Genomic DNA, 23,316 nt, shown 5'->3' with positions numbered 1-23,316 from the left:
GAGGGTAATTTTGTCCTTTTAACCCAAAAGTCCACTTGTTGCCTCCATAATTTTCTTATTTATTTTTAGCTCCACAGATGCCCCCACACCTATTGGGCTGCTCACATGAAAGGGCAGCAGGTGTAGCGATATTCCCTTACTTTAGGAAACGTAAGATTGTTTCCTATTTTGATATTGATTCCCACATTACTTGGAAATTAGATCCTGCTAGGAAAAGGAAATAAATCAATTCTAAAGTCTATTTAAGTTTACCTTAAGTAGATGATTAAATCAACTTCAGAGAGCAATTTATTTTACCCTATAAGAGAGAAAAAGTTAAAGGATATTTGTTCCCCCTCCCTTATCAATGTTCTACATTTGCCCGTGCAAAGGACTGTCTTTCGTTGCTTTCTTCATCTTCTCCACACCGCATCGAGGTAAGAAAATTTTATTTTTCCTTATCTTCTTCTTAGATAGTGTTGTCGCGAGGCAGCCGTTGAGGTGGTGCGGTACGTTGGCTGGCAAGGGCCAGGAGTCGGCTCGACATAGGCCGAGGAGTGTTGTGGCATGGACCACCGCTTGGGCTGCTCGACTTGGCTAGAGCCAGGTAGCTATGCGACTGGGGCCACCAATTGAGGCGCTAGGGTGCTACATGAGTCGCAGGGCTCATGTCCTTTGGGCTCTTAGACCTGACGTAGGCCAGGCCAACGATTGAGAGAAATGAGGAGATTGAGAGCCTCATGGGCTGCTGGAATGCTAGGTTTGAGAGAAAAAATGAAGGAAAAACCAGCATGGGTTGAGCTCTCCCACCGAGTATCGTGAACGGCGTGAGCTGCTTAGTCTTCTTCATTGGGAAAAATGTGGGCTGCTCTCTAGAGATGAGATAAAGAAGATCAAGGTGGATGCATTGGCTCATCCAATTGCTGTCATGGAACCTACTATGAATAAAGGTGGAAAAAGGAGATCATCTCAGCCTGCTCAAGAGATGCCGGTTGAGAAAAAATCGAAGAGTTCCTCCGCTGCTTGTGAGGGTTCACCTGTTGTCAAGAGGCTTGTGATTGACTTGACTTCTTCCAATGGCAAGAAAAATGAGGTTGCTATATCTGAGCTTGTGGCGCCTGCCATGTCGAATAGCTAGTACGATTGCTGATAAGATTACTCAGCGTAAAGGTTCTGCCATGCCCCTAGTTTCGAAGTTTGTACCAAGACATCTATTAGCAACTAAGTCTGGTTTATCTTTGGAGAGGCTTACTATTATGAAGAGCGATAAGGTGGACTCTGCTGCTAAAGTGGCACCAAGGCTTACTCCCTTTGCTGTTGAGATTGATTTGTTTGATGAGAAAGAGAAGACTGCTCACGTGGGCAATTGTGCCTGTTTCTAGAGAGGCAACTGAGATTTGTTTACTCTTGAAACCAGATCTGCTTGAAGACATAGACGTGCGTGCTAAGCTTGTTGATGGCGTTAAAAGGGTTGTTTGCCCAAGTTCCATTGCGAAGCATATGATCGAATATAAAATGACTGCTCTGCTCGCTATGATGCAAAAAACGGCAATTTTGGCAGCCGAGTCTACGCCCCTTGACCAAAAAGATACCAAGGCTTGACCAAAAGAATACCAAGGATGCTAAGGAGGTGGCAAAGACTATGGAAGCTGAAGCCTATTCCTCTATCGAGAAGATTAAGAGGTTGGAGTCTGAGCTTGTTGCTTTGAAGGGGTCTAATATCTCTACCCCCATTTCTGTACAGCTGAAGATCGTTCGCCAAGAAATCGTTGCTTTGAAGACTAGGCTTAACGTGATCCAAGTTAAGTATGAAAGTGCAGAGAAGAAGATTAGATATTACATACCTCAAATTCAAGATCTTGAGTGTTCTATTTTTTAGCTTCATTCTACTGCTTATGTAAATGATAAAGAGTTGATTGCTGCTTATAATCAAGTGATCCAATTCAAGAAGATCATCGATAGGCTTGAACCTTAAACTCCAAGTGTTGGAACTCTAAGGTGCACTAAAGATGAACGAAAGTCTAAAGAAAGAAGTGGATAAGTCGTAGCGTGTCTATGTTGGTTTGCTCGAAGAGAACAAGCAGCTGAAGGGTGGGAAGGCTGGGCTCAAGGCTTTGCTTGTTCAGAGTTAGGCCGATTTCTATAAGCTAGGTGCCGTTTGACTTTAAGTTTGCTGGGCAAGACTTTGATACCTTATCGATTTCTCTAGAAGACTTGATTGCCTTTACTTTTGAGGCTTTCATTGGTGAAGTAGTCGGATAAGTTAGTGCCCAGGCTGGGGTAGCTGGGGGTAAAACACCGGATGATGCCACTGCTAAGAGCATGGCGGCTGCTGAAGGTATGGTGACCGAGTAGTCGTCGGATGTCTAAGCTACTGAAGAATAGTTTTCTAAGTAGCCTTTCGAATTTTCTTTGTTTTCCTTATTACGTTTTGCTTTGCTTGAACTCCTTCGGATTTTGCAATTTGTTTATCAATTTTGCTAGAAAATTTTATAAACTTATTTCCTTTGCTTTTCTTCATCTTCACTTCTTTTGTTTATGCCTAACCTTTGATCTTTAGACCAGCAGCAGATGTGCTTCTTTTCTATAAGTAGACAGGCCCGCATAGCTTATGCAGTTGCAAGTGTTAGTGTAGAACTTCTAAAAAGTTGTTAGCCATATCGTCTACAGTCGAATGCTTTACTTACAAAAGCAGATGAGTCCGCGTGGCCACTTGGCTACTAACTTTGACTTTCTTCAATCCTTTGAGCTATGTGGCCTGCATCACAACATACTAAAGATTTTTGGGTCATGAAATTCGCTAACCTTTCGTATCAAAAGTACATAGTTGTATGGAATTTCATAAGCAAAGGTCCGAGAAAACTCCTTGCTTTTATGTAACCAATTACGTGGGTTGCGTAGCAAGTACCACAACACTTTAGGAATTTGTGTAGATCTAAACAATCATTTCACGCTTGGTAGAGTTGAAGCTTATCGACTGCATAACATGTTGGCAGTGGATAAAGCTTTGTATATGCATGCTAACTTGTTTAACCTTTCATAAAAAATGTGCGATTGTATAAGTTTAGCGCTACATACTACTCAAAGGGCAAGCCGTAGGTAGCCTTCTGGAAACTGTAGGCTACCTTAGTGCACTCAATAGTAGCTTTAGGGTTCTAGGGCAGTCGTTCATAGGGAGTACTGCATAATGTGCCACCTCCGTCTCTGAGGCTCAGTTCCCCACGGGTTAGGCCAAGAGACCTAAAATCCTTCAGTTAGCTAAACCTTGAAAAAGACCATTATGGCTACTTATAAGAATCCCGACGTAAGCCATTATGCACCTAGTTATACCAGGGTAGCCCAACTCATCCACGTCTAGATATTCGGAGTGTAAAGTTTATCCTCCCGTAAGGAAAGCAAACCTATATAGGTGTTGGGGGATTAGTTTACCCTCTCACACTAGAGAGCATGGTTGGTCCCCATGAGGGCGCAATTCATGCAATAAGTCCCTAAGAAAGGCGTGATCTTCTTTTGAAGTGCATGAGTGATAAGTTGTTGTAAGCATGCAGCCGAGCCAAGTTGTAGATTACTTATGAATTCCTCTTTGAAAAATAAGTGAAACGAATGAAAACATAGTTGTAAGGTAGGGATTGCATAACAATTAGATAGTCATCCGCTTACGAGGTGTAACCCATCGAGCTGCTTGAGTCTTCGGGCTTTGATGTAGCAAGAGGTCACGTATGGTACTTCCTCAAATTGTAGGCGTTCCATCTTTTTGGAGCCTTCTCTACGGGCAGTAATGAAGGCTTTTCTTAGGACTAGATCTTCAGGTTGGAACTTCCGAATCTTAGCCCTTTTGTTGTGGTTAGAGATGAGCTGCTACTGGTTAGCTGCAAGGCAGTGATGACCTTCTTGCGTTTTTCCTCTGCCAGATCTAGGTTTGTTGCCATCTCATTTCTGTTTTGTTTGATGCTTGGTAGTAGAGTGTTGATACTTAGCATGATGACATTTCTGAACCAAATGCCAAAGAGGAAGGAGTTTCACCTGTTGCTTGTCGTTTGGTTGTGTGATATGCTCATAGACATCCGAGAAGTTCGTCTGGCCATTTTCCCTTCTTGTCGGAGAATTATCTTGTTAGATGCTTTGGCCTGGGCACAAGATTTGAGCAGTGGAAGTATAATGGACTCTGGGCACAAGATTTGAGTTGGGATATGTTAAATCTGTGAAAAAAATAAGGTGAAAATACCCCTGGTTCAACTGTCAGTCCAGAAATATAAAGCTGGGATAGTTGAACCGATCTTAGATCGATTTGGGCTGCTTGGAAGGCTATGAGGTGAGTCGGACCTTGGGTTGGACCGCGAGAGTGAGTTGGGCCACAGGTACAGGTTGGGCCACTTGAGCACATGGACACTAGGCTCTCCTCGGTGCAGCTTGGGCCTACGAGTCTTGGGCTCAGCTTTGGAGTGCGCTGGCCTTAGGCCCGTGAGTGCTGGGCTGCTCTAATTGCTACAACCTCCATCACAACACCGTGGGCTTGTTGAATATAGGCTGCCTTGAGCTGGGTTGGCTGCTTTGTGGCACGGGCCAGGGTCTGCTGCTGCGAGGTGGCTTGCTCACTGTGGGCAGTGGACTCGCCTAGGGCTTTTGCCATGGTTGCTACCATAGTGGCTGCCACCCTGGTGCCTCGTGGCGGTGGTACCGCTCCACTAGCCGTTGCGTTGAGCCTCGTGAATCGTCGTGGTAGGGCTACGTCACGATCTCCATCACTTGGTCCAAATCCTTGAACGTAGAAAGTTCCGTTTGTCGTGGTTTCCAATTTCTAGTCATTGTACTTTTCTTTTACGTTTATTCAAAGAATTTTATAAAAAAAAATTCTAGAAATAAGAACGCACAAAAAATCTACAAATGAAAAAGAAATGAGAGAACTTCGAATGCGAGAGACTTCTTTGAGTGTGTGAATTAAGACTCTCAATGAAAACACCAATTTGTGGATGCAAAATTCCGCCTTCTTCTCCTTTGACGAAAATGCACCTGCAAAATAATAACACCTAAGATTATGGACAAGAACCTCACCCACCCACGATGAATTTGGGGAGGGGGGCTTTGACCGAAGAATCTCCGATGCCAAAGTTAGAATTTTAGAGAGAAAGTGTAGTGTTTAGTGATTTTTAGGGAGAGATTGGACTTAGCGTTTTAGAGAACATAGGGACCGGGCACTTATGGTGGTTTTTCTTAATATAATGACATAATATCTTGCAATTAATTTGAAAATTAATCCCAATTAGAATAAGAAAATTGGGAGTTACCTTTTGGGTGAGGATTTGATGAGGAGTGATGAGAAGGATTTGAATAAATATCATTTTGATCACCTTTGACTCTTCCTTGATTGAGCCGTTATTGTCCGTTGCATGTGCGTGAGAATCCCGATGTGTCTCGAGGGTAATTTTGTCCTTTTAACCTAAAAGTCCACGTGTCGCCTCCATAATTTTCTTGATTATTTTTTGTTCCACAATGAACCCTCTAACTTATTATATCTTTATTTTTCTTTCTTCTTCAATATTCACAACGTTATCTTTTTCCATGATAGCAATGTTGAAGTGAAAGTGACATTGTTGTTTTAATTAATTAAAAAAAAAGTTTTTTTTTTTTTCTTTTTGGCTAATTACTCCAAAATTAGTTGGACTAGATTAAATATTGCTGTTGTAGGACTCTATTACTAGTGAGTTACTTCTAATTATCTCTAAGGGTAATGTTAGCTAGGGGCATCAAATTTTGTAAACCAAATGATGTGGTTGTTGATAACTGGATTATCAATTAAGTGTTGATTAACATGCTTATTTCTTATTGGTGACACATTATTTGGTTTGCAAATTTGGTTTAAAATTTTGGTCTTCCTAGTATTATCCTATCTCTAATAGGTAAGATATTAGAAGATTATGAAACTACATAAAGAATGGTCCACGCATGCTCTCGCAGCAGTTAATCGATCATTACAGAGCAGAGACCTATTATGATAATGATAGTTAAGTTAATCTAACAACTGATAGTAACCTGCATCTTACTTACATGGCTGGGGTCTAATCACTTAAAAGTAATCTGCATCTTACTTACACTGCACTCACTCCACTTCTTGTTTTACTATATACTATGCAGTGGAGTGAGTGCAGTGTTGTATTCTCTGACTATTTCACTTTACATACACCACACCCTACACCAAAATCTTTAATTCTATATCGTACGTGCAAGGCATCAAGCGTTTAAGTAAATGCCTCTCGTCTCTGTTAGGAAGTTTCCTTTAATATTTTTGTGGAGAAGTTCATGAATTTCCTCGGGGGTAAAGACAGCCAGAAACGATCCTAGATCACTCATTTATGTAGGTTATGCGTGCATGTCTTGCGAAGTGATTTAATCTATATATTTCATAACGAGAATTAATTTTTTTTTTTCTTTTTTCACAAATCACTCCTGCTTTTCTATTACCACAATCTATTAACTACTGGAGAAAAAGTTTTTAGGTGTAATGAAATGTATATAATTTTGGGTCTATCTGTGATGAGAAAAATAGGCATACAACTGGTGTTAGGAAAAATTTTCTTCTCATCAATAGCGAATGAGAAACAAGCATGATACTTTGTTGTAACGTGAATAAGTGATGATGATGTCCATATCGAAAGTACGAAGCCACTATCTCTAGGATTCAAAAAACCATTTACATATTCTGCAAATGCCAAGATTTAGTCATGGATTTGTGATCCTCTCCAGATGTATTTGATGTCAAATATAGTAACCCTAGACAGAATATTATTCCTAGCTCCTTTGACTTTCCTAAGACGATATGCTAGGGTATAATTTTGGATTCATGTGGATTTATCAATATAATTTTTTTAGTTTTAAACGAGTTCAATTCTCTCAGAGATTTGAAACAAACAAACCCTAGCCACATAGCAAAGAGGAAAAGCCCAAGAGAGCCGTGAGAAATCAGAAAGGTACTGAGGATTTCTTCTGGAACCTCTCTGCAGACGTTCTTGTTCTAGTCGTTCTTGTGCTATTATGTGTTTTCCTGCCTTTTGGAAGGTTGGTCTAATTGTTCTTCGTTGAGTCTATCGCTTCTATTTTGGCTCCATGATGCCTGGATCTACGGTTGGGCTTTCTTGCCCAGTTGGATTTGTGGGGGGTTCGCCTTGATTAGTGTGAAGTTGTTGTGAATCTCTCTAGGAGAGGTGAAGTTGTCGGCGGTGTTGGCCAATTTTACAATGTAGAGTTGGAGCTGGTGAAGCTTGTTGGCTTTAATTTGTGTGGCAAAAACTCAATAAGAGTTGTCGACAACTCTCTAGGCGAGATTTTGTATTCTGGATCTAAGCTATAGGTGCGTTTGGTGGGAGAGATTATTTTTTGTGGGGTCAATGGTCCACACCAGAGTACGAAGGTGTATTGTTTGAGTTTGTTGGATCCAATTATTAAATGGTTCCTTGGGATCATGAAGTATTTTGGAGTCACGATGTCCTTCTTTATCGTACACATATAGAAGTATGATATTTTTCTTATTCCACTAGTATTGTTTTGAGAATTTTTAAATCTCACATGATCTTGCAGTATTTGATGCATTGGTTTCTATGGATCTTCCTTCTCTTTCAAATTCCTGTAATATTTCCAACAAGAGTTGGTTGAATTGGTAAGGATGTTCTCTTCACTGGATCAAAGTCTACATTCGAGTCTCACTGCCGTGCAATACCTCTTAGTGGGCGACTTGTAAAAAACCAAAAAAGAGGCTAAGCAGAGCCTGCCCTGAGAATTTGGAGGCCCTAGGCGAGCCTTTGAAGTGGGGTCCTAAAGTTCTATGACCTTGTCCTTTGTACGTTGATATGTATAAAAAAAAATCGCAAAATACATAAAAAATTTATTCATCATTAAAAACTAGTATCAAAAGAGGATAGATATATAAACATTACTTAAATATTATATGTACACAAATGTGCTAAATGTTTGTAGTCAAAAGTCTAAGATTGAGAGTGAAGAATAATAAAACTTGATGATCAAGAGAGTAAAGAACAATAAAACTTGATTGACGAGTATAATAAATTCAACAACGACAATTGTTTCTCTTGTGTTTTGTTTTTTCTAAAATCAACATCACACTAACAAATCGAATATTAAAATAATCCATTGAATAATAAATTATTGAAAAACAAAATAAAAATTCAGAGTTCTGATTACCTTAAAGTACAATCTTCAAGACAATGTGATAGTTGATTTAAGCATTCGATAGAAATAGGGAGATTGGGAAGTTGAAAGAAAAATAGATTGCAAAGGAACTTGAGTTTTATAACTTTATATGCATTTGGACAGTTGAATTATGAGTAAATTTGAAAAACAAGAAAAAATTAGTGACTAAGAATGCAGCTCAATGTTCTGAACACAACACCCCAAAGAAAAAGGAAGCCAAACATTTCTACTGCACCAACAAATGAATTATGATATTTCTATCATTTTTTTTTTTGTATTTATATGCTATTTACGAGATATAAAAATTTTGGGGGTCCTAGACGGGCGCCTGCATGGACTACCCTCAGGGCCGGCCCTAAGGTTAAGACCTCATCTATAAATCTTCAAAGAGACTTGTAGTATGTCATTTCTCTTGTATGGGTTAGCCTCCCTTCACCCAAAACTTTTTGTTACCGAAAAAAAAAATATTTCTTGTAATATTTGTGATAATTATTTTATATTTTTAAATTTATGCGTGCAATTCTCTTGGGATCGTAGTTTTCATTTGATTACAATCTTTTGGTCCTTTAATGAATGAAATATGTCGTTTCCTTTCGAAACAAACAACGAAATTTCCCTTCGAAAGAAACAACGAAAAAAAAAGTCCTCTCACATATTTTGGGTCTCGCTAGTTGTTTATAGCTTTAGGCAATGTTAGGGTTTTATCATTATCGTGCTTGTTTATAATCATCATTAATAGCATCTTGGAAGATAATCATTTATAAACTGTGATTACAGTAAGCTTTGTTATTTCTAATAGTTGTTCAGCTGAACAAGCTGTCTACAAGTCTATAACGGAAATGGCAATTTCATCCATTAAAATCTAGATCTGTCCATGTTAATGATTGATTAGGATCTCATTATAACTAGTTTGTGCTGACTTTATACTGTACCAAACATAATTCATTTATATCTTATAGAGTAATGCTATTAAAAACCTTAACCACATATCTATATATATTTTATGAACATATTATGCGTGAACATGATTAAATTACAAAATCATCATTCAATTTAAAAGTACCATAGAATAATTCTTGTCATATATCTGCATTCTTTTGTAGTGCCAAGGCTCCTGACCTTCTCATATAGTCCTCGATCAAACCGGCCTTTGCGATCATCAGATTTTTTTTTTTTTTTTTTTTTCAAACGATACATAATCTACATGAAATTGTTCTAAATTATATAGAGGAGGGGAATTTGAACACAGAACAAAATAGAAGAGGAGGAAGGCTATATCCACCATACTTATGCTTTTGAGATTATCATTTAGTTAGGTTAAAGATGCTTAAACGAACTCATTGAAATTTGACTAGTATAATTGAAGAGTTAGACAAAGCACTTCAACTTAAACTAAATGTGAAGTAGACTCTTAATTTCCACAAGGAATATATAATTTGAAAAACCCAAGCCATAAACGTTTAAATATGATTCTTCCACTATTAAATAAGGGGTGTGCTATCCACACACCCCCTTAATTACTAATTACAAATGCTCCTTGCATGCATAACATATAATGTTGAAGAAAAAAGTGGAAGTTGTTCAGTAGTGGACTACAGGGCCGACCCTAAGGGGGTGCAAAGTGTGCGACCACACAAGGCCCCTGATTTTTTGGGGCCCCCAAAATGTAAAAACCTTTACATATATATATATATATATATATATGTATATATCTAAGCATGATCATGATCACAATGCTTTCTTGGCAGAGTTGTCAACCGGCTGTACTGTCATTTACTTGTTCACGGGTTGAACTCCACACTTGCTCATGTTTATTAATTTTGATTTCTTTCCTATTGGGCATTGTCCGAGTAACCATTTTGGGCATTTTTTAAAGGAAAACTAATGAAAATGACTTAAAATTTTTGAGTTTTAACAATAAGGACAAAATAAAGGGTAAAATGAATAGTACTAGGATTGACTTTTTAGTGTAAAAATGTAGTTTTTCGTTAAAGTGAACAGTACCGGGGGCTTTTCGTTACATTTCCCTTTTTTTTAAGCTAGACTACTTGTTTCTTTTTTGGAATATTTGTAGTTTAATTTCTATCATTGTTTGTTCAAAAAAAAAAAAACATTTCTTTTATTATATAACATAACTTTTGCAAATAAATCTGCAATTGGTAATATCATAATAAATTAAAATTCTTAAAAGTTTAAAAATATAATCTTTAAAAGCCCCTTCCTTATATGACACCATTTAATAGAATACATGTAATAATAAGAATCGTTTATTCTTTTGATCACCGTTTAAAAGTTATCAAATTATAAGTTTCATCAATTTGAAGGCTTTAGTCATCTATATATCAAGGGAAGTGTTAGTTACACTCCAAAAATCTCATTCTATACTCCTCACAAGTGTATTTTTCCTTCCAAATATAGAAAGTTTGGAGTGTAGAATGAGATTTTTGGAGTATCAATAACAATTCCCTATATCAAAAGAAAATTATAATACAACTTTGCTCATACCTACCGTTAGAGACACAAATCTCGAATCTTGAATTTTCAACTAATCTAATGCCAACCAACCGAGAGGTGAGGGGGGAGGGGTGGGGGTGGTGAGAATAATCCTTGCTTTAGAGAGTGAGCAAAAATGCAATAAAAATAACATTTCATTGTAAGATGCTATCAATATCATAACCAGTTATTCATTTAACGCAAAATTTTCATGAGATGAACTCTAGATGCTAATAAATATCATTAATGGTTATGATTATGGTATTTGTACGGTGATTCGATAACTACATAGCCATCACTCTATGCTTTTTGTATTTAAAAATTAAGGAGTTTCGAACAAAAAAACATAGGATTTCATATAGGTGCATACCACCGCGTTATGCTTCATGTTGCTTTTTTCTTTATATCAATTTAATCCATAATTAAAAAAATATAAACTATAAAAGAAAATGTAGCAATTAAAATTTTAAATCATGTAAGGGCCCCCATTTGAGTCCCACACAGGGCCTCCAAAATCTCAAGACCGATTCTGGTGGACTATATGGATATAATGCTTAATTTTCCAGTGTCTCCATCCCTAGAGCATATTTTGTCAAGGCATTTTAGGACAACTAAGATATATGATCTAGTGACATCAGTGCTGAAGTATTGCAATCTAAAGAAGGGAAGTGAAATGAGCTGGACAATACGCTTAGTTGTAGCTAAATTTTATATCCAAACCAAAATAATTAGTGTGTTTCAAATAAAAAAATAAAAAAAAAAACCCCAAAATAATTAGTGGCCCTTGAAGATAATGAAGAGGGGATCAAGACTACTAAATAATAAGGAATTCTGCAAATTTTTAGTGCCTCTTTGTTAATTATATTATGTCAATTACTGTAATCATAATCATCAGCTATTATTGTGTCAGCCTTGCAGCCATCTCTAGGTAGTCATTCGGAGGAGGTCTCAAGTTCAAATTGAACAAAAGTTGTTGCGCCAGTTATATGTCTAGTGGTTTTTCTACAGTGAGAAGTTTTATATTCGAATATTATGGATGATTAATTTAATACCAATTTATTCTCTCATCCGTTAATGTAAATATATCATTGTATAAAAATATATATATAGAATACCGAAAAACTAAGCAAACATATATTTACAGGTTGTATAGATTATGTGTAAGTATCCATTAATTAAACTGAAGAGAACTACAATTATGTATCAATAACCAATTGTAGTTGTAAAGTTTAAAGTTTGAGTGGTAAGATTAATACTTATATTGGAAGTTAATCCTCCACTATAAAACAACTGAAATATAAAGAGTAGCTTAATTACGTGTGATATCTTTTTTTTTATTTTTTATTTTTTACAATGTGAGATTTAACTCTCAACACTGCACTTTATACTCGCACACAAAGGTTGGGATTCTCATCATCTGGCTTTCCCTTTACAATTAACAAGAAAAGTTGATTCTAATAATATTAGCAAGGGACAAGAGATCCATGTTGGTGACTCAAAGTGTCATCAGGTCGTTTTTTAGTTGCTGCCTCCTCTAGAGAAACCATGTTAATTATATAGTTTAATAGTTTTCATAAAATATCTGGTACATAAGGTCATTTTTTGGTTTATTGTCATATTTAAAGTATAAAATATTAGATTATCTCTAATCCTTTGCCCCCCAGTAAAATAAAAAGAAAATGAATGAGAATTGTGTCTAATTTTAAAGATTATATCCTGGCAAAGAATATTACAAGACTAATAATTAAGAATTCATTCACTTCCAAACCCAAAAGATTTTTTTTTAATTAATTAAGTTTCCCCTAGTCCATAGGAAATAAATTAAGCAAACTAAGCTTGTCTAAAATCTTGTGACATTCGGGGACCCTTGCCCCAGAGTGTGTCGGTGGCCATTGCCAAATGACATTGACATATTTGAAATTATAACATCGTGACAAGCTCTATGCATTATGGGATGGAAGTTTCATGTCTTGTAGTACAAGTTATACAACTGTGTCAACTAACCAACACGTACAGATCGAACTGTGCAGTGGCCTTTCTTCTTTTAACTTCGATTACAAGGAAGAGTAATATTGAATTGCCCGTAATTGTCGTTGAGAACGAGTGTGGGAGGAAGTGTTTTGGGAAACGAAAACGGTTTTATTAAAACATTGTGAAAAAATATGAACTTTAAAGAGAGCATCCTAAATTAAAGTTGTAGCATTCTTAAAAATAAAAACACCCAAAAGCTAAAAACAATGTCAACTTGGCCAATTCAATATACCATATTGACAAATTCGTGGGCATGACAAATATAAAATGTAGCAAGGGAACGTAGCCAAAGCTTGATATCATCTATTACCAAACTCAATGAAGAAACACCACATAAGATGACTGAACCACCACTTCAAAGTCAAAATATCTTGGATCCTGACAATTAGAAATTCAATCACTTCATAGCCTGCCATAGGAAAGTTTATGAAGCGCAAAACCATTAATAAAACTAGCAAGGACACTATTTGAAATTGGCATTTTGATTGTAATTGGCATTTTCCTAATCCGAAACCTTGGTGTGTTAGTTGAGTTTTATCTGTTAGAATTGTTTCAAGCTATTCCAGTTGAAGATAAATATCAACGCTCAAATCAAACCGAGGATTATTGTTCTAAACTAACTATCATAATCTCAAATTTAGAACGACAAGTGAGACTTAAACCTCGAACCTCTTCTCTCTCCCTTCTCTAGCCTTTGTCACACAGCCTAAATTGCGTTTTTAGTAAGTTAAAATCAGTGGGGGAATATAATTGTCTTTTGATGTTTTAAAATTTTAGTACAAGGCCTTTTACTTTTTAGATATTGATAGTCATTAGACTCATTACCCACATTAATCAATAACTTGTGTCAATATTTTCATATGGATCTCGCAATTATTTATACGCAGGACAATTAATAAATCAATTAATAATTTTGTAATGTAGATGTTTGGTTTAAACACAACACCCCTTGTGAGAGTTAGTTTCTCAGATGTTTTTAGAGGCTTGACACTTGAGCCTTCGGTCACGCTTGGTGAATCTCCTGATTGTTGTTTGAATGTGTCCCATTGTTGCCTCTGCCACACAGAACATGTATAAGTTTTAGACTTGTCCCACAAGTAATTTAACCTCTCTCAATCAAACAATTACGTCAAAAGTGTACTGATGCCTTGCTGATTAAGGACTTTTAACTCAATGTTATATTAATGGTAGCCGAGACAAGATAAACTGGTTGTATTCCAGTACTTCAAAATTAATATCACCAAAAGCAATTTCATTCGTTTTCGTTTTAAAAGAACTTATAAACAAGTCCTAAGGCCACAACATTTTGACGAGTCGAAAGGTCTTTGAGCCAAGCACTGTTCATTTCTCCTAAAATAAAGGCCCAAATATCTTCCCTCACGAACTTTTATTGGGCCGAACCTCTCAGGCCTAATGATATTTTCTCTCAAATGTTTTTAAAATGGTCGACTTCTATCAGATTTTGGCATAAATGCAACAAAAAGAGAAGGTATGTGGTTAAGTAATAATCCAGGTAAGAAAATGTTTGAGAATACTTTTTGCAATTCAATCAAATCCCATGTATCCCATAAAATACAGAAATCACTACAATCTGCTGGGCTCAATGGATGATAACAACAAAACTTCTGCACTTAACCTGCTTCTCCAATTCAACTTCATACAGATGCAAAATGAAAAATGGCAACGAGAGATCATGGACAAAGAAGCTAATCTTTATAACATTTCACTGTGATCAACCCCGAAATGTAAATTGCTACAATCCGTTTACGTGTTTCACTAACAACATGAATGAAGCACGTCCAGACCAAAGAAAAAGAACATTTTGTTGCAGGATCACAACAGGGACCAGAAGGTCTGCGCGTAAGGGAAGTATACAACGCACCTGAATTTCACCATACCATATATGAAATTTACCGCTCCTGCTCGTCTTCAGGCATCTCCTCACCAAGACCCCGTTGCACTAATCTGTAATACAAAATACCCATAGTCGCCATGCATGCCCTGCACAAGTTTGTGAAACATTTGCATTAGTAGACTGCAGCTTGTTTTATATGCTGTACAGTGTATTAACACTGCCTTCATGTCTAATGAGTTCTATTAGCAGCTTGGCAACTAGAATACTTTTCCTCGATGATCCATCCATTTATACTTGCAACAAGATAATAAAATCAGCAGAAGCAAGGAAACAGGATCCAGAAGAACAGGAGTTCCGATTGACCCAAAAACAACTTAACCTCCAATATCACAGGGGAGCATGGCACTTATGAGAATGCCATGGCACGCTTAGACAAGTGGCCCCACCCTCCTTATCCACCGTAAAGAAGATTCAGATTATTTCTGTTTCCAAATTTGTATACCCGTGTTTTCTACTTTCTTAGCCAACAAGAAGAATTAAGTAAACAAATATAGCGATGACGAAAAATGGGGATGCATGGACATTACATGATTGCTATAACAAGTAGGATTTTTCTTGGATCCATTCTTGATGATTTTTTACTTCGGGGACGACCTTCTGGGACATCATTTTCAATTGATCCATCTTTGCGCTGGGGTGCAGTCACTGGTAGAGTTGGCAACGCACTTGACCAGAATGGAAGCAATGCTCTAAGAAACTTATGTCGGAATGGGCCTACCATAAAAACCCACAACAAATTAATTTTGCAACACTAGTGTGTCAATTTCATCTAGCAAACACCAAGCAAGAGGAGACATATTATTAGTAAATGCTAAACTATAACTTTTGTTATCAAATTTCTAGTCTATTTTCCAATTTTTGTAATTGCGTATTCCATTTTTTTTCTTCAATTGGAAAACTATGGTTCTTCCATCCAGCAATACTGTAATTTAGTTATAGACTAAAAATTTGGCATGTATGTGGCAAGAAAATGGCATTGCATATGATATGACATACATTGACATCATATACTCGGTTAATGTGCCACATTAGTTAAAGGTGCCAAATCAACATATTTAATAACAAAGTTGTAACTATTGTTGATAAAAGAAGGGTCTAACTATATATTGTCTAATAACATTGCTTCAACTAAAAAGAATTAAAATAAACAAAAGAAGGGTCCAATTATACAATTGGGGAAAAAAAAGACAAATTGATACTTAGGCAAAACTTGAAGAAACAAAGGTGTATTTTCGCCTAACAGAATTATTACAAAACAGTTCTGATCAGAAATGGCTTAACTCATCAAACCAAGTACTACACTGTAAATTTAATTAACAATGCCATAATAAAGAAAATATCATGACTTGAAAATTGACACACACACATGTGCACACACAAAAAACTTTCTACTTACCCCTTCGTGAATATTTTTTATGATTCCCATCTTCATCATCAGCATAATATGAAATTTCAGAGTTTTGTCGCTCAACTTGGAATGCACCCTTTCGTGTCGTAGCACCAGGCTAGATTTTGTATCCACAAACAAAATGAAATCATGACCCAATAGAAATAAAACATAAGAAATATATCAAGGTGCACATACATGACCACCAGTCAAATGACACATATAAAGAAGGTAGGGATTAAGTTTATTAACTAATTAATTCAGAAAATAACAAAAATTTGGCCTTACCGGACTCATGCTTTTCACATAATTCCCTGCTGAAGTAGCACCTTCTATCTCCACTATGTCTGTCACTGGAAGTATAGAAGGTCCAGCTCCAGTTGTAGCCGAGAAATCAATTATGCTAGGTCCATCTTTTCCTGCGGATGAGCTAGCATTATTGTCCCTTCCTCCATTCAAAGATGCATTAACAAGTGGATCTGAGGAAAATGCAGGAGGAGGACTACGGGATTCTGTCGACAATGAAACAGGCTGATTTCCAAACAAGTTCTTTTCCAAGCCAGTCTGCACGACAGCAGAAAAATCTGCTGACATTTAACTACCATAAAGGACACAAGCAAAGGAACAACTACAACACTAAAGCAAAATATGCCTCAAACTTGGCACAACAACCAATGAACAAATACCAAACCATACAACCCTTCATGAAGTGCAAGGAGCACCTTCCAACGGATATTTGGCCCATAAAAATACACATAAATCAGATTTGAAAATGCAGTCATGTAGTTATGCTTTGCCTATGCCAGACTTCAAAGGATTAAGTAGTATTTAATTAATTAATTAATTAATCTATTGCAGAGTATTAACAATTGAATACACTTACACTTTTTTGTATTAATATCATTCTTAAAAGTTGTTTTCCTCTTTGTTCTAAAATCTACGGTTAATGTGGTATGTCAGTGCTACTCGTTACAGAAAGAACCACTTCCAACTCACCAAATTACACCCTTCTAACCTATTTAGCAAGAAGCATCAAAATCAGTAGTGCGACATAGGATAATACACCTGCAACCATGTACTCAAAACATGTCTATGCTGGGGGAGAGAGTCCTCTGCATGTTCCATGTTCCAATTTCCAAACAAATCTGATACCTCCTAGTATTTGAAAGATATCTAATAGCTAACTTAATTTCAGTCTAGTGTCAAACAAAATAACAGTAAACCCAGAGCCAACCTACACAACCTGTTTCTCTTCACATCATCTCTCTATTTAGATCAAGTTGACAATGACTATGTTACAATTTTAGCAGTATTACAGTGAAGACGACTAATAGCTACCATTATCACTAAGATTCAGCATTTTTGTATCATTATTATACTGCAATAACGTTTTATTCTGTGATGCAACAAACACCAAGTATGAAAAAAATATTAAGATTTGGTAATCAAATTTCCATTAAATTACTTATTACTTATTTTATGATAATCTAATTGTCAAAACCAAGCCTTGCCTGCATGATAGCTTCCTTCAACTTTGAATGAAGGCAGGATGCTGAATCTTTTACATTCTTGGGAGGCCATATCTGCACCAACATATAACCATGTCAAAAAGTACCACACTAATAAAAGCAAGTCAGAACATAAATTCTAGATTCATACACTGAACTATGTATTTCTAATTTTAATCAAGACAATACAACAAGAAGGCAAATCTTACTGATGTGGAACATGTAGGACAAACATATCCAGCTGGTGCAGTATGCGAAGGGAAACTCTTGATATGTGAAACCAGGCAACTTGTATGTATTACATCTATATGAACAACAAGATAAATGTGCATTACAATGTGTAATGAGTTCAAAATTTCCTTTATCCTTTCAAAAACCAAATTTTTTTTCGTTCTATAGATATGTGGCAGTAACTATTTCTGCAAATTCCTTACGCAAGCAACCCAGCCGAGTTGTTTGAGAGCCAGTCCCCTCATCCAGATCAACATGACAGAGGCAGCAATTAGGAGGCCAATCATACTCTCCATCTATTACCCATTCTGAATAAGTACGAATCTACAAAAAAATGAGAAGATAAAAACAGATCAGGCCTGAAAGAGCCTTAGAATATTCCTAGTATATGTTAAATTAATTTTCTGAAAGTATTAGATACGAATAGTCTAAAACAATTGCCAACAAGCCCCCCATCCCTACCACTTGAGCGAAGGTCAAGAGTCTGTTGTATCATATCTCGGCCTCCCATACCAACCTAAACCTGACAAGATACTTAAGTACTTAAAGTGACCACAAAATGGTCAAACAAAGTCATACTCATATTCAATTAAAAGTTGCTTTTATACTATTAACTGAACCATTACACCTTTAAATCATAGTAAACCTACATGTTAATATTTATTTTTCACATGAACTTCTTTTCATCTCTCTCTCTTCATTACACACAAGCAATAAATGTAAACCAAGTAGAAACATGCATAACCAAATTGAAGTCGCACCCAATTATCCGCACGATTATGGTATGTCCAATTCCAGCCCTACGGCATGATAAAACGAGAATAATATTTCTCTATGGTTATCAATGAATCAACAAAACAAACTGTTCACGCAACCTTAACATTACAATACAGAGTTGACCACAAAACAGACGCCGGAAAAAGAAGAAAGAAATGCCTACCACGCATATTTGATGTTCCGGAGAACAGATACATTCTCCGCAAACCGGAACCTTGTGCACGAAACAATACAGCTTAGTAGCCTGAAACACCAAAATCCCCAATCTCCATCAGCCTTGGAAATCAATCAACGAAAATAAATAAAAACCACAAGAAGGTATAGGAACTAGGATTTCGAGAATTGGATCACAATCATGAACTTGAACGACAAATCTGAAAATTCCCAAACTACAAGTCAAATGCCGATACTAAAACCAATTCACAATCTTATGGATCGCATTCGTTCCAACATTAGAAATCCGATCCGATCTAAAATTTGAGCTACCAAATCACGCATTTCTCTGTGAATTGAATCGGGAAATGATACAGTAAAATTCTACGACACCAGTTATCGTGTGAGAGAGAAGAGGAGAGAGAGATACCTTGCGGCATTTGCAGACCACCATTGCAGCACTGAGAGGGAACCAGAGTCGCTAGGGTTTACAATTGGGGAAGGTTTTTAGTGATCGTTGGAGGCCTGCGTTTCTTCGGTTGACGATTCTAACGAAACGCCATCATCAGATTTGCGAAACTTGTCTCTCAGGCAGAGCAGAGATCAGTGCTCACAGGCTCGCGCTAAACTCATACAAGAGATCCGTTATCAGTTTTCCTTTATTTTCTTTTTCTTATTTTTTGCCTTAATTTGATAAATCAACCAACCAACCACCCAACACAAAATCCAAAATCAACTTCGGTCAACTTTGCATTATTTGCATCACCGAGCGGTGGCACTAGTAGTTGGAAACGAGTTTTAAGTTCATATTTTACCCGATATGTTTTGGTTTCGATTTTTAGTACTGATGAGTTATATGATGATGGTTAGAGGGGGCTGAAATATCTCTATGAGTTTTTCAAATCCCAAAATGGTGAATTGTCATGGCAAAGCCACTAGCTAGTTCCCTTATTAATGAAAATAAAAATAAAAATAAACTTTGTTGCATTTAGCAAAATGATGACCACCTTAAAACTTTACCCACTTCAACCCTTAGAGTAAAACTTAAATTTTAGGTTCTAAACTTACCCGAACTTGCTCCAACTCTTGAGGCAAATATGAGTTCAAAATCAAAACTCATTTATGAGGCAAATTTAGGTCAGGATTCCTCTTAGGTTAGTGAGGCTGATCCACCATCTATGCATATTTTTTTAGTTTTATATTTATAAATTCATTGAATTCAATAGTTCAAATCTAATTTGATCAAATTCGACGGTAAAAAAAAAAATATTTAATGATCCAAATTTAAATCCAACGGCTAAAGTAATTAAATTTTTTTTTATGTGTTTCATATTCTTTTGTAGTGTTCCACAAGTTTCATAGTGTCGGTTTAGTAATTTTTCAATATTTATCGGAATCTAAATATTTTTAAGTTAAAATGTCCATAAAATTAAATTAGGATAGTATACATAATTTTTTTTCTTCCCAAAGTTACTTTAAGAAAAAAAATTATCCTAAATTCATTCTTTAATAATCTCAGGCTAAAAATGACACACCCCAACCGAGATCGGGGCATGCTGGCCACCACGTGGAAGTGACGTAGCCATGTGCACGGTGCGGAAGCTAGAAACAGTAATAGAAAAGTGCGAAAAAAATTTGAAACTAGCAACTATAGAGTAATAGGATATGTGCTAGTGCAATTAAAACACTGGATTCAGAGCCTAAGGCATACAGCAGCCCGAAAAATAAATGTTACGACAATAGTGCGCCTGTAGGCGACCCTACATAGGTGAAGGTCTGTCAGAATGCCGGAACGTCCCTGGGGAAACCACCGAACCCGCTAAGCTACTAGAACCTGGAGGGGCGCAAAAACAAAAGCGTGAGTGGGCAAAACAAATCTCTTAGAAAACCATTTCATAAAACATAATATAACCCCTCGCCGTAAAACCTGTATACTTCCCAAAAAATAAACATAAAAACGTAGGTATAAGTATGCCAAGTATAATCAAGGGTATGCCAACATGCTCAAGGCCCCAATCATACATGCAAATGCTCAGGTATGTATAGCACATCAATAGAATAATAAAATGACAGCCGGAGTCCCCTAAGTGACCTGTACGGCTGAACCTAGAGCTCAATTTACCACTCATTCCCTAAACCTGCCCACGAGTCGGAACCACCTATAGTGGTCTGTACGACAAGCCTGGGTGTAAAACATATAACGCTCTAGTGCTACGATCACGTGAAGGCTGTGCGAATAATCGCGGGTCACCTACGAGTCGGAACCACCTATAGTGGTCTGTACGACAGGACTGTGCACCTAACTTGGATTCAAGCTGAGCGTGTGGTGCGGGAGGTGAACAACACGTGAAAGACTGTGCCCTACTCTGGGCGGGAGCACTAACATCGGGGGTGCAGGTTATGAGCTCTCTAAGCACCTCGAACCACTATTTAATGCGAATGTAAAACAACGCTTACCTGGCACTTACCTAGGCCGCCGCAGCACCAACATATATGTAAATGACGTAAGAATAAATATATAAACCAACTCATATGCCACTAATCATGCATAGTCATCAATCATATAAAATTACGGCGTAAAACAAGGTATTTATACTAATTTCTGGGAAATAACATGTATATAGGTATATACGGAAAACAAAAGCCCACTCACTGGTAAGTAGAAGGGTCGTAGCCCCCCTGCCTCGAATGTGCACGCTCGTCCTCGGGATACGTGTCACCTATATGCGAATTAACTACAAAAACGTTAACTTTAAAGCACATAACCGTCCGTTCAAAATAACTTCTCATACATTGCTCAAAATGGACAAATGAATATACCAACGTGACCTACACAACCTCACGATCACAACCATATTTTTAAAATAATTTTTGGACACGTCACGCGCCCCCACGCGCCTGGAATGGCACGGGTCCACGCGCCCCCACGCGCGGCCACGTGCCGTTTGACTGACGGAATATTCCGTTTGACTGACGGAATATTCCCTAACTGACGCCGTTAGTCCTGTAGGAATATTCCGTTAAAACTTAACGGAATATTCCCCTGTCCTCTCCGGCGAGCCGCCGCCGTCGCCGTCTGCGCCGCCGTCGCCGTCTGCGCCGCCGTCGCCGGAAAACTGGAAATTTTTCAAACTTTGTTTTCTCACTCGTTTTTCAACCATTTTTCACGTTCTTTATACCAAAATGAAGCTTAGGACTAGTAGAATCACGTTAGACTACTTTTAAGGCCTAAAAATCAAGGAATCTCACCTGCAACAACGATCTAAGTTCGGCCAACTTTGGAACTAAGCTTTCCCGACGTCCAAATTCACCCAACGAAGCATTCCCAAGCTCCTTGAGGCCTCACTAACACATCTACAAGCTTAGAATGTCCAAAAACATGCTAGATTAAGTTTGCATGAACAGTGTTCAAAACGGAAAACTTCGAATCAACGTGAAAGTGGTTGTTTCCCTACCTGAAAATGGTACCACCGTGCTCCCCTCGACTTCACGATCACAACTACACCCTTGGTTTCCTCGATCTGTGTGGAATATGGTGAGTGTGTGTGTGTCCGTACCAATTTGAAGAAGAAGAAGAAGAATAGTGGACTCGGGGGGGGGGGGAGAAAGAGAGAGAGAGAGAGAGAGAGAGAGGAAAGTCAGAGGGAGAGAGAGAGGAAGCAGATGTGGATGTGTGTGTGTGGCCCCACTCATGTCCACACCACACAAAACACCAAAAACGTAATAAGACAATTTAGGGGTAAAACGGTAAATTTACATGTACGGTTTGATAGTTTCGGGACGGGATGTCACAAAAAATTTAACCCAAAATGGTTGAAGAAGAAAAACTATTTATGGGTTAAAAATTTTAGGTTTTAGCCCAAGGTTGGAGATGGTCTAAGAGAAAATTTTCGGTTCTAATTTGAGTAAAATATTAATGTTAAAAAACTTGCTCGATATAATAATAATTGTACACAATACTAAAAATATGCAAGGTCATATAACAATTTAAAATGAAATAAAATATTATTCAGGCGTTTGTGGTATAATGATTTATTCTTTAAGAGTTGTTGTCATATTTTGAGCTTGTTGACAGGTATTAGCTCGTTAATGTGGACAACTTGTTGTTCAAGTCAAAATATTTTTAGCTTCTCAAGCATGTAATTTGTAGCTTCTTGGCATGAACCTTGTGGTATTCTTTACATTCATGCTCTAGTTATACGAGGCTAGTTGTCTCCAACCTTGGAATTTGACATGTTCCACTGTTGGTGCAGTACTTTGCCATCCGTACAAATTTCATTAAGGATAACTAAATAAAAATAATAACATATATGTATTCAAGTCTTACAGACATGTGCGAGTTTGATCATTTATGGGGTCAACCTGGTTATTAATTAGAGTGTTAGAGTAAGCAGGTTGAGTTTATTGGATCTACTATGAAATTTTGTTTGCGATCATAGGTGCTTTGGAGTTATGATGTCCTTTTTTGTACAGTTTAGATAAAGCATGATGTTTTCCTATCTCGGAATTCGTTTGATTGCTTGTTGGAGAATAGAATCTCACATTGGGCATTTAACAAAAAATTATATAATTCGTTTGATTGAATCAGCCCCATGTAGCGCAACTCATGATAAGGCATGTTGGAGAATAAAATCTCACAT

The 23,316-nt window shown here is 37.2% G+C and overlaps 1 protein-coding gene across 1 annotated transcript; it reads right to left on the bottom strand.

The window, feature by feature from the left end:
* Positions 1 to 14,399: 14,399 nt before the first annotated feature.
* Positions 14,400 to 19,267, bottom strand: LOC103934974 (zinc finger protein-like 1). The gene is made up of 9 exons (XM_009344740.3): positions 19,107 to 19,267; positions 18,687 to 18,767; positions 17,950 to 18,070; positions 17,725 to 17,819; positions 17,519 to 17,590; positions 16,296 to 16,571; positions 16,017 to 16,125; positions 15,148 to 15,334; positions 14,400 to 14,706 (listed from the first exon to the last, which is right to left on the bottom strand). Exons 1-9 carry the CDS (start codon positions 19,128 to 19,130, stop codon positions 14,616 to 14,618), a joined length of 1,056 nt encoding a protein of 351 aa, XP_009343015.2. The 5' UTR covers positions 19,131 to 19,267; the 3' UTR covers positions 14,400 to 14,615.
* Between the last annotated feature and the right edge of the window lie 4,049 nt (positions 19,268 to 23,316).

Source organism: the organism of the source record quoted next, unplaced genomic scaffold (assembly GCF_019419815.1).
Source record: "Pyrus x bretschneideri cultivar Hongxiangsu unplaced genomic scaffold, Pyrus_bretschneideri_v1 Contig55, whole genome shotgun sequence".
Taxonomy (NCBI): domain Eukaryota; kingdom Viridiplantae; phylum Streptophyta; class Magnoliopsida; order Rosales; family Rosaceae; genus Pyrus; species Pyrus x bretschneideri.
Note: the sequence above shows the minus strand (reverse complement) of the source record. Positions and strands in the feature narration are given on the sequence as shown.